At 42.4% G+C, this 16,560-nt stretch overlaps 1 protein-coding gene across 1 annotated transcript in view; it reads right to left on the bottom strand.

Annotated features, from left to right (window-relative positions):
• The window catches only part of PAPPA (pappalysin 1), a 447,251-nt gene that overhangs the window by 33,460 nt on the left and 397,231 nt on the right, over nt 1-16,560 (bottom strand). Inside the window, exons 15-18 of the mRNA XM_069748556.1 lie at nt 6,110-6,293; nt 4,233-4,443; nt 3,946-4,129; nt 358-508 (exon numbers count right to left, since the gene is read on the bottom strand). Coding sequence (XP_069604657.1) covers nt 358-508; nt 3,946-4,129; nt 4,233-4,443; nt 6,110-6,293 — 730 coding nt within the window. The remainder of the gene's footprint in view (nt 1-357; nt 509-3,945; nt 4,130-4,232; nt 4,444-6,109; nt 6,294-16,560) is intronic.

Below are 16,560 nucleotides of genomic sequence, written 5' to 3'. Positions count from 1 at the left end.
ATGGGGGAATAAGGGGGTATTATTACTATATATGGGGGAATAAGTGGGCATTATTACTATATATGGGGGAATAAGTGGGCATTATTACTATATGTGGGGGAATAAGGAGGCATAATTACTATATATGGGTGAATAAAGGGGCATTGTAGCTAAGTCAATTAGGGGGCTTTATTTGGGGCAATCAAGCGGCATTATGACTACATATAAATGGGGAATCAAGAGCTATTATTACTCTATATGAGATGAAGCAGGGAGCTTTATTATTATTATATATGGGGGTACAGCAGGCGGAGGGGTACAAATTGCATGATGAATTATAATGCCTTAAGTGTCCTTGCACATTGCACTTGGACTTACCTATTCCATATCCTTGTGCACAGTCAATCACCAATGGATCGACAGCAGTAAGATGGGGGGGTTCACAAGGTCCTTTCATGGAGTCACACAACTGGAAACTGCCACTCCAAGTACCGTCCTTCTGACAGCGGATAATATTATGTCCAAAGTCCTGCATTGCGACAGATAAATATATCATAAAGGTTGCCAGAACTTTCATAATACAATGCTTTTCATATCTCCTGCAGAAAGCAAAGTATGAACGAAGACGACCCTTTCTTTTAATTGAATTTTCCCTAATTGGTTATACTTGAATACTTTTAAAGATTTTTCTAGAATTTTAACCCCTTCTCAACACATCGGGTGCTGCTGTAGGAATAATTTTCCTGAAACATCAGTGACAAGCTTGCTCAATCACTGCTTTTTATCCATTTAAATGTTGCTGTCAATCAGTAATAGCGACATTTAAAGAGGACCTTTAAAAAGTGGCCAGTTTTTGGTCTTCATTTATTTCCACAGCTCTATTGAACATTAAGCATCTTTATTTCTTTTTGATTTCTATTTATTAAATCGACACATAGCCTTTTTTTAAATCAGCGCTATATCAAGGAGGCGAGTCTCACAGGATTCTCTAGGGGCTGACTTTAGGCTCACGGGATTCTCTGGAGGCTGACTTTAGGCTCATAGGATTTTCTAGGAGCTCACTTTAGGATCACAGGATTCTCTAGGAGCTGATTTTAGGCTCACAATATTCTCTAGAGAATCCTGTGATCCTAAAGTCAGCCCCTAGAGAATCATGTGAGCCTAAAGTCAGCCCTAGAGAATCCCATGAGCCTAAAGTCAGCCCTAGAGAATCCTGTGAGCTTATAGTCAGCCTCCAGAGAATCCTGTGATCCTAAAGTGAGCTCCTAGAGAATCCTATGAGCCTAAAGTCAGCCTCTAGAGAATACTGTGAGCAGGAGCTGACTTTAGGCTCACGGGATTCTCTGGAGGCTGACTTTAGGCTCATAGGATTTTCTAGGAGTTGACTTTAGGATCACAGGATTCTTTAGAAGCTGACTTTAGGATCACAGGATTCTTTGGGAGTTGACTTTAGGCTCACAGCATTCTCTAGGGCTGACTTTAGGCTCACGGGATTCTCTGGAGGCTGACTTTAGGCTCATAGGATTTTCTAGGAGTTGACTTTAGGATCACAGGATTCTTTAGGAGCTTGTTATGAAGGCAATCCAGTAACACAGTGTGCCAGTAATCAGAGCACATACAGTGATCTGACAATAACCCAAAAACAATAGAACGAGCTCTGAGACGTGGAATCTCTGTAGACCGCAATACCTGAACCTATCCTAAACACAACTAAAGGCAGCTGTGGATTGCGCTTGACACTACCTATGCAACTCGGCACAGCCTGAGGAACTGACTAGCCTGAAGATAGAAATACAAGCCTGACTTGCCTCAGAGAAATACCCCAAAGGAAAAGGCAGCCCCCCACATATAATGACTGTTAGCAAGATGAAAAGACAAAACGTAGGGATGAAATAGATTCAGCAAAGTGAGGCCCGATATTCTAGATAAAGCGAGGATAGCAAAGAGAACTTTGCAGTCTACAAAAAACCCTAAAGCAAAAAACCACGCAAAGGGGGCAAAAAGACCCACCGTGCCGAACTAACGGCACGGCGGTACACCCTTTGCGTCTCAGAGCTTCCAGCAAAAACAAATAGACAAGCTGGACAGAAAAAACAGCAACAAAAGCAAAGAAGCACTTATCTAAGCAGAGCAGCAGGCCACAGGAAAGATCCAGAAGCTCAGATCCAACACTGGAACATTGACAAGGAGCAAGGAAGACAGAATCAGGTGGAGTTAAATAACAAGGCAGCCAACGAGCTCACCAGAACACCTGAGGGAGGAAGCCCAGAAGCTGCAGTACCACTTGTGACCACAGGAGTGAATTCAGCCACAGAATTCACAACAGGAGCTGACTTTAGGATCACAGGATTCTTTAGGAGCTGACTTTAGGATCACAGGATTCTTTAGGAGCTGACTTTAGGCTCACAGGATTCTCTAGGGCTGACTTTAGGATCACAGGATTCTCTAGGAGCTGACTTTAGGCTCACGGGATTCTCTGGAGGCTGACTTTAGGCTCACGGGATTTTCTAGGAGCTGACTTTAGGCTCACAGGATTCTTTAGGAGCTGACTTTAGGCTCACAGGATTCTCTAGGGCTGACTTTAGGATCACAGGATTCTCTAGGAGCTGACTTTAGGCTCACGGGATTTTTTAGGGGCTGACTTTAGGCTGAGCAACGCCCCTTTTGGAAAAAACAAAAAAAATAGTAAAAAGGCTTGTATCTCTGGAGCCTTATGGCAGATTTATATATAAATATATAAAAGAAAAAATAGGAATACTTTGGGGAGCAGCAGAAACAAAATAAGAATAAAAACGATCCACTGTTGACATGGTGATAGGTCCACTTTAAATAGTGCGTTTTTGTGTGCATTGACTTCCAATGGCTTCCTCCATAATAAGATCGCAGGGTCTTATATGCTGTCATGCCAGCTGAGGGTCTGCGGAAAGCCCTGTGGCTGTTATCTTAATCCTCATATGAAGCCTAGCCCATGGCTAGGCTTTGTATCCTGGGAGAATCTCATAAAACCTATGATAAAAGGAGATCAAACGATCACAGAATCAAGACCGCCAAAGAACATAAAAAATAAAAATTCTACAGAAAAAAATATCTAAAAATTTGAATCACTCCCTCCCTTTTTTCTTAATAAATTAATAAAAAATTAACATATATGGTAAAATTTCACTTGTAAAAGTCAGAGCTATGAAAATATAATGACAATTAATTGAAAAGCAAAAATGGCGTACAGAGAAAACAAAAGTTGAGATGCAATAAATGTGAATTTTGGGTCACCAGATGTGGTGACCTAAAAAATGCAATAAAAGTGCAATAAAAATGGCATCAACAAAAACATCAGCTAGCCAAATAAAAAAAAACAAGCTGTTACACTGCTCAATAGATGTAAAAACAACAAAGGTAAAGGGTCTGAGAAAATAGGCAACATAAACCAAACTTTGAATTGTAAAAAAATTTTATATACTTTTTTTAACACTTAAATCACAAACAAAAAAAAACTACATATTTTATATTACTTTCATCTATTGACCTGGGAAATCATATTTTCAGGTTATTTTACTTTTCATTGAACAACGTATAAAACAAAATCCGAAAAAAGTTATCGTTCTTGGAAGAAGGAAATGAAAAACAAGAAAGTGCAAAAAAAAAAAAAAAAAAAACATTATGAAGGGATAAAATAAAAAGTATTCCTCTAGCCACTAATAAAAACCTTGACTGTGCATTTGACCTTCATGGTCATCTCTCTCTGGTTGAGTTTGTCCAACTTTTTTCTCCCTAGACCTCTCGCGCTTTCAGTTCTCGGAGTTGGAAGCAGCTTATTGCCATCTACACCTTTCACCTATGTGTCATGCTAGAAAAATATCTATGTCTGTAAAGTGTTAAGCAATTTCTGATACTAACAGCAAAGGATGTCCATCATTAACATGAGCAATCATAAGTTGAAATCTCCGGTAATAGGCTTTGTTTACTCACCGATTGACTCATCGACTGGTTGTTGCTGTCATTGCATGGCAGTCTACATTCACTGCTGTACTGAAATCCATTGGTACACTGGTAGAGCCCCATGAACATAATATGAGGAGATTCGCACATTACAGGGACACATTCTCCAAATTGCCAGCCCCCATCCTTAGTGCATTGAATTTTGAATGCCTTCCTTCCCCAAAGGAAAATAAAGACATAAGCAAATGTGAGTACGGTAAACGCTTGGAACATGAACGGTCTTAGAAACACGCGGGGTTATATCATGAAATACTTACTTTCTTATCTTCTTTGCCGATTCTGGCACGTGATATCCCACTTTACACCTGTACTTGCAGAAAGCGCCCACCTTGTGGCCATTAGAAAGGCAACGATCTGTTTGCAGGACAGCGTTAGGCAATGGTGGTGGTGCTATGCACATAAGTTCACAGAAAGCTTCTGGAAATGACCACAGACCATCCTCTAAGCAAGTTAACACATTGTTAGTACCTGAAAAGACACAATTATGGATACAATTATTGTTTTGCATAAAAACATACTACAACCCAAACAAAGTCAACGCTCATCGCCCGATTCCACCACTACAATACTCATCCAGCATCTCCAAGATCTTACTCCAATTTCAGACATCTTGTGGCCTTAGGGTATGTTCACATGATGTATTTCTCAGGAATGCAAGCCCAACGAGTTTTTCTAGAGGAAAATTTTCAAGGACGCACCTGAGTTTTTTTCCCCAAAAGTTTACTTTCTAGCATTTTGTCACAATTTATTATGGGATTTGCAGGAAATCTGGTTCTGCTGTAATATGAATGTTGTTTTTTCCTTTTGGTCCAGCAAGAGTTAATGTCAGCCTCTTACTGTCAGCTGCTTTTAGGCTGGTCAGCTGATATTGGTTGGTAACCACTCCCACCATCTTTTAAATAGCCACATGACCCATCAGCTGATCAACGGTAATAGAGTTATTCTATGCAGACCAGACTGGAGTGAGGAACTCTCTTTTACTGGTGGTGTTTCTGCTGCTGCTGGAATTCAGATACCAGGTGATTTTTTTCTATGCTGCTGTGGAACTTGGCAGCAGAGCCTGAAGCTGTGTATTTTGTCCTCTTTTCTTTGTCTGTCCCGTGTTTGTCACTTCCCCTGTGTTTTTACCATCTGCAGTGGCAAGACTACCGTACTTACCGACAGTGCACTAGCCAGGGTATATTGATGTGACAATTAGGGAGTAGGCACATAATGGCGGCGGGGGAAAGGACCCGAATAGGGTGTTAGGGGAATTTAGGGACAGGCATAAGTTGGTGTCAGGAGGTGTACCATCCCTTGCTCCCTACATTTAGGGCTTTCCTTTCCCTGTTTCCATCCTGTCGTAGTTGTATTATGTGTCATCCGTTGAGCTTACCCATGTCCGAGCGTGACACATTTCCTGAGACATTTTTCTGACATTTTTGACTGCCAGTTGTTTTTTTGAGAATTTTTCCATTTTTGCACTGGCATTCTGCAGAATTTTTTTTTTGACACACAGAGTAATCTAGGCATCGGCATAGTTGAAAAGTTTTCCCAGGCAAAGCCAATTGTTCACCTTCAGCTTTTGGTTCCAAAATGCATCTCAACTCCATCAATTAAAGGAATGTACACGTGGCATCATTGAGCTTAAAGGTGTTGTCCACCATTAGGAACAATTTTCAATTTTCACCTAAATGCAATTATTTTTGAGTAAATATATTTTTTGTAATCGGGCTTCATTAAAATTTTTCACCATTTGCCTTCTACAGCCTCTGTGTTGAACTGTCTAATGGTGACTGCACAATGTGTTAACTGAGAATCCATCAATGATCTTGTTCTAACTTCTGACAGGAGAGTTTTTAAATCTTTTATGTCTTTTTTTAAGCTACTTTTAGATGATTTATAACCACAGAACACATCAAAGTTGAAAATATAGGGAAAAATAGAGGCTGTAAAAGCCAAATGGTGCAAAATTTGTAATGCAACTGACTTGCAAAAATGAATTTTAGTCCAAAATACATGCATTTATGTAAAAAAAAAAACCACAAAACAAAATAATCCCTTTAAAGTCAAAAGGGTATAGACTACTTTGAATCTCAGAAATAGTAAACACTCAAGCTGTACTTTATTCCCTATGGTTAATAATGCACACTACCTTTCATTTGAGCAGGAGGATAGCACTGAAAGGTGCATTGCTTTGTATAGGTGGTACCAAACGGACAATAAAATGATGCATGGTAGATGTGATTCTTATCAGGTAGGCCACAGTCAACTGGTTCACAGGTCACCTGTCTGCTCCATTTTCCATCTCTGCATGTTATAACAATTTGAGAATCAATCTAAAGAAGCAAAAAAAGGAAAAAAAATAGTAAATATATTGCAATAGGAAAAAAGTTATTTACGGCATATATTTTAGTATTACAGAGTTTGCCCCTTCATTTCTGAACATTCATTTCCCAGGATGTCCACCCTAATTCTCTATGGATTGAAAGCAGGATTTAAGGAATGGACATCCTCTTTATATTTTGTTTGTATGCTTTACACCTCAAAGAATGAAGGGGCTTTCTTTGCCTTGTTTAAATCCAATTTTTAAAGAGGACCTGTCACTTGCTCAATTAAGATAAATAACTTGTAAAAATACCAGAATTCTTCTGATTCTTCCACTCTTTACTGTTTTGTGCTGCGTCGCTCCACAGCAGAGATATTCCATTTCTTTCTTCTGGAGCCCACTATGTGAAATCTCTGTCTGCAGTCCAACTGGGCATTTTTTCTTAGTTTTCTCTGGAGGCATACGGTTTCACCCCTCCCAGATGCTGCCAATGATGGCTCGCTGCCGAGCCGTGATTGGCAGGGGTGAAAACGCTCTCGCAGAGAAGACTCAGAAACACCCTGTTTAAGTGCAAGTAGAGATTTCACATACAATGCTCCAAAAACAACAAATGTGAATAAAGACAACGGGCATAACTGGGTCCCCCAAAGTTTCATGCAATTTCCATGCAGCCAGTCCAGATACCAATGTCACGTCATAGGAACATTTCTTATAGGTATGCCACAGGACCCGGATAATACACACAGATATTTCAATACAGGTATAATAAACACATTTAAAGTCATACACAGTACTAGAATAATACACACAGTGATGTCACAATACAAATAAACACAATGATATCACAGCACATGGATAATAAACATAGTGATATCACAGTACAGGAATAATAAACAAAGGATGTCACAGTAGAGGGATAATAAATGCAGTGATTTCACAATACAGAGATAATAGACCGGATGGGCCATTTATATGGATACACCTAAATAAAATGGGAATGGTTGGTGATATCAACTTCCTGTTTGTGGCACATTAGTATATGGGAGGAAGAAACTTTTCAAGATGGGTGGTGACCATGGCGGCCATTTTGAAGTCGGCCATTTTGGATCCAATTTAATTTTTTCCAATGGGAAGAGGGTCATGTGACACATCAAACTTATTGAGAATTTCCTAAAAAAACAATGGTGTGCTTGGTTTTAACATAACTTTATTATTAATGAGTTATTTAAAATCTTTTCATTGTTTACAGTCATTGACATGTCACAGAGGTTAACACGTGAGGAGCGGATAGAAAATGTGTTGATGTCTGGTGAATGCAGTACCCGGGTCATTGCAGCAGATTTCAATGCAAGACTGCCTACGCAAGTAAACTGTCACCATTACCATTTTATTTAGGTGCATCCATATAAATGGCCCCCCCCAAAAAAGTTTGCCTCATCACTGAACATAATGTTCAGTGTAAACTGAGGGTCCTGTTCTAATTTTAGTTTTGCCCATTCTGCAAATTCAGCGTGACGATCTTGTATCAGTCGAACATCCCTTCGGCAGATATTAACTACTCACAAATGGCACCTTACAAAGTCCAGCTGCTGCAGCACCTCAGCAAGGATGACCCAGATCGGCGCGCTGAATTTAAATAATGGGCAAAACAAAAATTGGAACAGGACCCACAGTTTACACAGAACATTATATTCAGTGAAGAGGCAAACTTTTTTCAGTGGGCTATTTATATGGAAAAACCTAAATAACATGGGAATGGAGCCAGAAAACCACAACAAAATGGCGGATGGTCAAAACAAAACAGATTCTAACAGCATCAGATAACATGGACAGTGATGCGCACATGATACACCTACAAGATAACGTAGACAGTGAGGCACATCATACACCTAAAAGATAATGTAGACAGTGATGCTCACATGATACACCTACAAGATAACATGGACAGTGATGTCCACATGATACACCTACAAGATAACGTAGACAGTGATGTGCACATGATACACCTACAAGATAACATGGACAGTGATGTGCACATGATACACCTACAAAATAACGTAGACAGTGATGTGCACATGATACACCTACAAGATAACGCAGACAGTGATGTGCACATGATACACCTACAAGATAACGTAGACAGTGATGTGCACATGATACACCTACAAGATAACGTAGACAGTGATGTGCACATGATACACCTACAAGATAACATGGACAGTGATGTGCACATGATACACCTACAAGATAACGTAGACAGTGATGCACGCATGATACACCTACAAAATAACGTAGACAGTGATGTGCACATGATACACCTACAAGATAACGCAGACAGTGATGAACACATGATACACCTACAAGATAACGCAGACAGTGATGCACACATGATACACCTACAAGATAACACAGACAGTGATGTGCACATGATACACCTACAAGATAACACAGACAGTGATGTGCACATGATACACCTACAAGATAACACAGACAGTGATGTGCACATGATACACCTACAAGATAACGTAGACAGTGATGTGCACATGATACACCTACAAGATAACGTAGACAGTGATGCTCACATGATACACCTACAAGATAACGTAGACAGTAATGTGCACATGATACACCTACAAGATAACACAGACAGTAATGTGCACATGATACACCTACAAGATAACACAGACAGTGATGTGCACATGATACACCAACAAGATAATGTAGACAGTGATGAACACATGATACACCTACAAGATAACACAGACAGTGATGCACACATGATACACCTACAAGATAACGTAGACAGTGAGGCACATCATACACCTAAAAGATAACGTAGACAGTGATGCTCACATGATACACCTACAAGATAACATGGACAGTGATGTGCACATGATACACCTACAAGATAACGTAGACAGTGAGGCACATCATACACCAAAAAGATAACGTAGACAGTGATGCTCACATGATACACCTACAAGATAACATGGACAGTGATGTGCACATGATACACCTACAAGATAACGCAGACAGTGATGAACACATGATACACCTACAAGATAATGCAGACAGTGATGCACACATGATACACCTGCAAGATAACGTAGACAGTGATGTGCGCATGATACACCTACAAGATAACGTAGACAGTGATGTGCACATGATACACCTACAAGATAACGCAGACAGTGATGCACACATGATACACCTACAAGATAACGCAGACAGTGATGCACACATGATACACCTACAAGATAACGCAGACAGTGATGTGCACATGCTACACCTACAAGATAACACAGACAGTGATGTGCGCATGATACACCTGCAAGATAACACAGACAGTGATGTGCGCATGATACACCTACAAGATAACGTAGACAGTGATGTGCACATGATACACCTACAAGATAACACAGACAGTGATGTGCGCATGATACAGCTACAAGATAACGTAGACAGTAATGTGCACATGATACACCTACAAGATAACACAGACAGTGATGTGCACATGATACACCTACAAGATAACACAGACAGTGATGCACACATGATACAGCTACAAGATAACGTAGACAGTAATGTGCACATGATACAGCTACAAGATAACACAGACAGTGATGTGCGCATGATACAGCTACAAGATAACAGGAACACATGGGCTACTTGCACAGTGAACAAGTCTGTATGATCATGTTCACACACCACCAAGAAACCTGAAGACACAAAAGAGAATAGTAAAACCAAAAACACTCAGTTTGAAAAAATGTTGCAGTAATCCGCAAGTGCTAGTAAAAAATGTAAAAAACAGGGTATTTGGTTGATACGTTTTTTGCAAAAAATGTATACTAAGCTGCTCTACCAAGATTGGTAGAGCAGCTTAGTATACATTTTTTGCAAAAAACGTATCAACCAAATACCCTGTTTTTTACATTTTTTACTAGCACTTGCGGATTACTGCAACATTTTTTCAAACTGAGTGTTTTTGGTTTTACTATTCTCTTTTGTGTCTTCAAGCTACAAGATAACGTAGACAGTAATGTGCACATGATACAGCTACAAGATAACGCAGACAGTGATGCACACATGATACAGCTACAAGATAACGCAGACAGTGATGCTGTTAGAATCTGTTTTGTTTTGACCATCCGCCATTTTGTTGTGGTTTTCTGGCTGCTGGTCGTTTTCCCCTGGTGCTGGGTTGTCTTGGTCAGGTGATTGTATCACCCGTAATTTGTTTCCTATTATTAGGTGAACTGTTTTTTGTACCCAGTCCTTAGATCTTTTAGGGTCCTCTTTCCCCTTATCTATAGGTCTTCGCTGAGTTTAGACCAGGATCATCGGTGGGTCTATTCACAAGGAATGGGTCGCCCACTCCATCATAGGGTTTCAGCCTAGTCTTAGTGCAGGGTCAGCTTTTCCCCTTCTCTCCTAGTTCTGTGCTGCAGTTTTGTAACAGTTTGTCCAGCGACACATAAAAAAATAAAAAAAATCCCGGATTCTTTCAATATATGCAGTGTCCAGGAACTTGCTCAACGCTTGCAAGGGTTAACTTTGGAAGTAACCAACCTTCATCAGCACATGAGTAATTGGTCTGGAGTACGCCCTGAAGAACCTAAGGTAGGATTACCTGAGTTTTTTTTTGGTAAACGGCAGGAATTTTTTACGTTTAAAAATGCATGTTTACTATACTTTTGGCTTAGATCCAGATCCTCAGGGAGTGAATTACAGCGTGTGGGAGTTATTATGTCTTTATTGCGAAGTGAACCCCAAATCTGGGCGTTTTCATTACATCCTGATAATCCTTGTTTGACATCAGTAGAAGCATTTTTTTCTGCTATGGGGTTGTTATATGAGGATCCTAATCGGGTCACATCAGCTGAGGCAGAGCTCAGACAGCTTAAACAGGGCTCTGTGGATGCTGAGAGGTATTTCACCCTGTTCAGACGATGGTCCGCAGAGGTCAGGTGGAATGATCCAGCGCTCAAGTGTCAGTGTTTAGCAGGTTTGAGTGAAAGAGTTAAAGATTTGCTCATTGCATATCCTGCACCTGATACTTTGGAAACTGCTATGCAGTTAGCTATCCGCGAGGATAGAAGATAAAGAGACAGGTGGAGTGAAGAGAAGACTCTTATAATGCTGGACCCAGTCTTTCAGGATAGCCCTTTTGACAGCGGGAACCGATGCAACTTGGGGCGATGTCCTCTCGTTCCAAGTTGTAGTGTATGTAGTATTTTTTTTTTTACATTCAACACATTAGCTGGATGATGGGACTACTACTGTCCCATAATTAGCTAATTTGTCAATCACTGCCATTGTAGCAGGCATAGCCCGATGGGACTTGTAGTCCCATCGGACGATGCCTGCACACCCACACAGACCCTCAGCAGGCCGCACAGACCCCAGAGAGGCCCGTACAGACCCCCGGCAGGCCGTGCAGACCCCCGGCAGGCCGCACAGACCCCAGAGAGGCCCGTACAGACCCCCAGCAGGCCGCGCAGACCCCCGGCAGGCCGAACAGACCCCAGAGAGGCCCGTACATACCCCAGGCAGGCCGCACAGACTCCTCACGGTCCCACACAGTCACACAGTCTCCGCCCATGCACCGCACACACTCTTCCCCCCTCCGGAACAGGATGTACAAGGACAGAAAGGGCTTATTTTAATTCCGCTATTTGTGTCCCATTGACTTGGTATCGGGTATCGGTATCGGCAATATCCGATATTTTTGGGATATCGGCCGATCCAATCCGATACCGATATTTCCGAATATCGGAAGGTATCGCTCAACACTAGCAGCGAGCCCACAGGAGAGGAAGCACAGGAGAGGATACCAGAAGGGGACCAGCCCCGAGCAGGCTGCCTCCTTCTGAGGTGCAGAACACCTGTAGCCGGAACACCGAGGTTGTAAGAATCTCTACTCCTTACATTAGAGACCGGCAGGACAGCTAATTGCACGTTACTTGTCTGACCCAACACCCAGGAGGCACGGCGACACCCCGCAGAGCCGGGTCATCTAAGAAACCCTATAAACAGGCTCAAGCCACCAGTCATACAGGTTATGTCCTATCCTAACCGGGGGACAGAGAGAGAGAAAACATCTGTGTGTACCTTATGTGAAGCTTCTAGCAGTAAGGGACTACACCACTACAGAGCAAAGGAAGGCTTTTACTCTCCACCTGGATAAGAGGACCTCGTTCCTTACTGCACCTCTCACCATTCTACCATCTACACACTGGAAAGCCCTGGGGATTTACTTCACCTGTGGGAAGGTATACCATCTAGCTGCCATAACATCACCACAGTGGACCCCTTAAAGCAGCGTCGGTCACACTGACCGAATACCACAGGTGGTGTCACGAACATAAACTTTATTCCCTTTAAAGATCTTTCAACTCTTACATTGGCACCCAGGGCCACGGACCAGGTCACAGCCACCATGATATCCCACTGCGAACACTGGACCTGGTACTGAGTACCCCACAGCTCTGGCAGGCAACTCATTCACATTGCTGTTGTTGTGAAGAAGGATCTACCTGAAGCCATTCAGGATTTCTGGAGGGTATTTTCGGAGGTTGAGTCGCTAGCTCTACCACCTCATAGAGATTACGACTGCGCTATTGAGTTCGTTCCAGGTGCCACACTTCCTAAGAGTCATTTATTTAATCTGACAATTCCCGAGAGGGAGGCCTTAAAGGAATACCTACAGGCTAGTTCAGCTGCAGCTCATATAAGACCCTCTAAATCCCCTGTGGCTGTAGGATTCTTTTTTGTCAACAAGGAAGGGGGCTGTAGGATTCTTTTTTGTCAAAAAGGATGGGGGCCTTAGGCTGTGTCTGGATTTTCGTGAGATTAATAAAATCACTGTGCGCAATCCTTACCCGTTGCCGCTGATTCCGGATTTGTTTAACCAACTAACTGGAGCAAAGTGGTTCTCTAAGATTGACCTTCGTGGGGCATATAATTTGCTGCGGGTAAAGGAGGGCGATGAATGGAAGACAGCCTATAATACCCCGGAAGGTCATTTTGAGTGTCTGGTGATGTCTTTTGGCCTAAGGCTACTTTCACAATAGCGTTTTCTTAAATCCGTCACAATGCGTCGTTTTGCAGAAAAAACGCATCCTGCAAAAGTGCTTGCAGGATGAGTTTTTTCCCCATAGACTTCTATTGACGACGCATTTGCGACGGATTGGCACACTTCGCATCCGTCTTGCGACGGATGCGTCGTGCTTTGGCAGACCGTCGGGAGAAAAAAACCCTACATGTAACGTTTTTTTTCTCCCGACGGACCACTTTTTCCGACCGTGCAGTCGCGGCCGGAACTCCGCCCCCACCTCCCTGCACCTTACAATGGGGCAGCGGATGCGCCGGAAAAAAGCATCCACTGCACCCATTGTGCAATGCAGCAAACGCTAGCGTCGGAATCTCTCCCCGACGCATTGCGACGGGGAGATTCCGACGCTAGTGTGAAAGAAGCCTTACTAATGCGCCTGTGTTTTTTAAAAATTTAATTAATGACATTCTAAGGCCGTTGATCGGTAGGAGTGTTATTGTTTATTTGGATGATACTTTGATCTAGTCACCTGATCTGGAGTCACATTGGCAGAGAGTCCGCGAAGTTCTACAGATTTTCAGTGAAAACTCACTCTTTACTAAATTGGAGAAGTGTAAGTTTGCGGTACAGAAAATGAGTTTTTGGGGGTACCTTGTCTCCAGTGATGGGTTTGAGATGGACCCAGCGAAGGTTCAGGCAGTGCTGGAGTGGCCTAGGCCGGAATGTTTGATGTCGGTTCAGAAATTTTTAGGGTTTGCCAATTATTACAGAAAATTCATAAAGAATTTTTCTGTGATCGCTAAACCTATTACTGATCTCACCAAGAAGGGTTCTAATACAGTCCAAAGGTCCTCTGAGGCTGTTAAGGCCTTTGAGCATCTCAAGGAGAGGTTTAGCTCTGCTCCTGTTTTGATTCAGATGGATGAGACCAAGCCATTTCTGGTAGAGGTTGATGCCTCTTCAGTAGGTGTGGGAGCAGTTCTGTCCCAGGAGGGAGAGGATGGGGTGCATCCCTGTGCTTTCTTTTCTAAAAAAATTTCAGAGACTGAGCTCAACTATGATGTTGGGAATAGAGAGTTGCTGGCTAATAAACTCGTGTTTGAGCATTGGCGACATTTTTTGGAGGGGGCTTGACATCCGACACAGGTTATTACTGATCATAAGAATCTGATATATCTGGATGCTGCTAAACGTTTGAATGCCCGCCAAGCTAGGTGGGCACTGTTTTTTGCCCGGTTTCATTTCTCTGTCACATATATCCCTGGGACAAAGAATATTTAGGAGGAATGTATTTTGCAGAGAGGGGTGGTGGTGGCAGCATTGGGTTCTGAGTTGGAGAGTAGCATCCTAGAGGCCCAGAATGCTGCATCAACTAACACTCCATATGGTAAATTATTTGTGTCTAGAGCCTTGTGGAGAGCTTTGTTTGCTGAATGTCATGAGTCTCAGTTGGCGGATCATCCAGGGATTTCAGAAACGAGAAAGTCGAACGGTTAAAGTTTCTGGTGGCCAGGATGGCAAAGAGAGATCATCAAGTGGGTGCATCTGTGTACTGTGTGCGCTAGGTCGAAGGCCTCACATGACCCGGCTATAGGGTTGCTGTGCCCTTTGGAGGTTCCTAATTCTCCATGGTCACATCTTGCTATGGATTTTATCACCAATCTGCCGGTCTCTGAGGGTTTTTCTGTTATCTGGGTTGTTGTGGACCGGTTTAGTAAGATATGTCATCTGGTCCCGTTCAATAAATTACCCTGCGCCAAGACTCTAGCTAAGGCATTTGTGAAAGAGATTGTCAGGCTCCATGGGGTTGCAACGGACACTGTCTCCGATAGAGGACCACAGTTTGTGGCTCGCTTTTGGCATGCATTTTGTGACAGATTAAAGGTACATTTGTCATTTTCGTCAGGTTATCATCCGGAGTCCAATGGACAGACCGAAAGGAAGAACCAGGACGTCGAGCAGTTTTTGAGATGTTTTGTAGCAGACAATAAGGAGATGTGGTCGGAATATCTACCACTAGCTGAGTTTGCTCTTAATAATCATACGTCTTCCTCGGCTGGGTGTTCTCCTTTTTTTGCTGTACAGGGATGCATCCATCTTTCGGTCTATTTTCAAAGATTGGGGCAGAAGCCTGAGTTTTTCTGGAAGTTTGGACAGGGTTTGGACCAATGTACGCCATAATCTGAAAGAGGCAAATAGGAGGTCAAAGAAATATTTTGACAAGAAAAGAAGGGAGGTGTTGATTGCAGTTGGGGAAATGGTCTGGTTGTCCTCCAGGAATCTGCATTTGAAGATCTCTTTTAAAAAACTGGAACCTAAGTTTGTAGGACCCTTTAAAGTGGTTCTGGTGGTCAACTCAGCAGAGGTGAGATTAGACATCCCCTCGTCCTGGATAATTAATTAAGTTTTTCATGTATCTTTACTGAAGAAAGTTGACACCCCAGATAAGGAGCCTAGGCCGACTGTTCCTCCAGTTGATGAGGACGGCAAGTTTGAGATTTCATGCATTTTAGATTCCAGGTGGTATAGAGGAAGTTTGCAGTTTCTCGTGTCCTGGAAGGGTTTCGGTGCCGAGGATAATTCCTGGGTGAAAGCTGAGGACGTCATGGCCTCAAGGCTTATTAAGGCTTTTCACAGGAAATTTCCGAATAAGGCTCGGCCAAGAGGATCCGGAGGATCCTCGTAAAAGGGAAGGTACTGTTAGAATCTGTTTTGTTTTGACCATCCGCCATTTTGTTGTGGTTTTCTGGCTGCTGGTCTTTTTCCTCTGGTGCTACAAGATAACACAGACAGTGATGCACACATGATACACCTACAAAATAACGCAGAGACTGATGCACACATGATACACCTACAAGATAACGCAGTGATTTGACAGTGAATGGTTACTGCAGACAGTGATGTCACAATATTGATTTTACGCTCTGGTGTTTTGGGACTGTTGGGAACTCTTCAACTATAGAAACCAAGGACAACTGCGTTTCCTCTTGTAGTTGTGCTCCCTAAATTCAAGGAGAATCCATGTGCCTCCAAAATGAACAGTGGAATGTAATTGATTGCAATTGACAATTAATCTACTTTTTAATTGAACTAGTTTTTAGTTATGTGTCATGCTGGTGGTCTGAGAAAAACAGAACACCGCAGACAAAACGGAACCTTTACATGATTGAACCCATGAAGGATAGAGATGTAATAAGTGCAGGATGGAGCTGCGCTCGCC

Source organism: Ranitomeya imitator, chromosome 2, assembly GCF_032444005.1.
Source record: "Ranitomeya imitator isolate aRanImi1 chromosome 2, aRanImi1.pri, whole genome shotgun sequence".
In the NCBI taxonomy this organism is placed as follows: Eukaryota; Metazoa; Chordata; class Amphibia; order Anura; family Dendrobatidae; genus Ranitomeya; species Ranitomeya imitator.
Note: the sequence above shows the minus strand (reverse complement) of the source record. Positions and strands in the feature narration are given on the sequence as shown.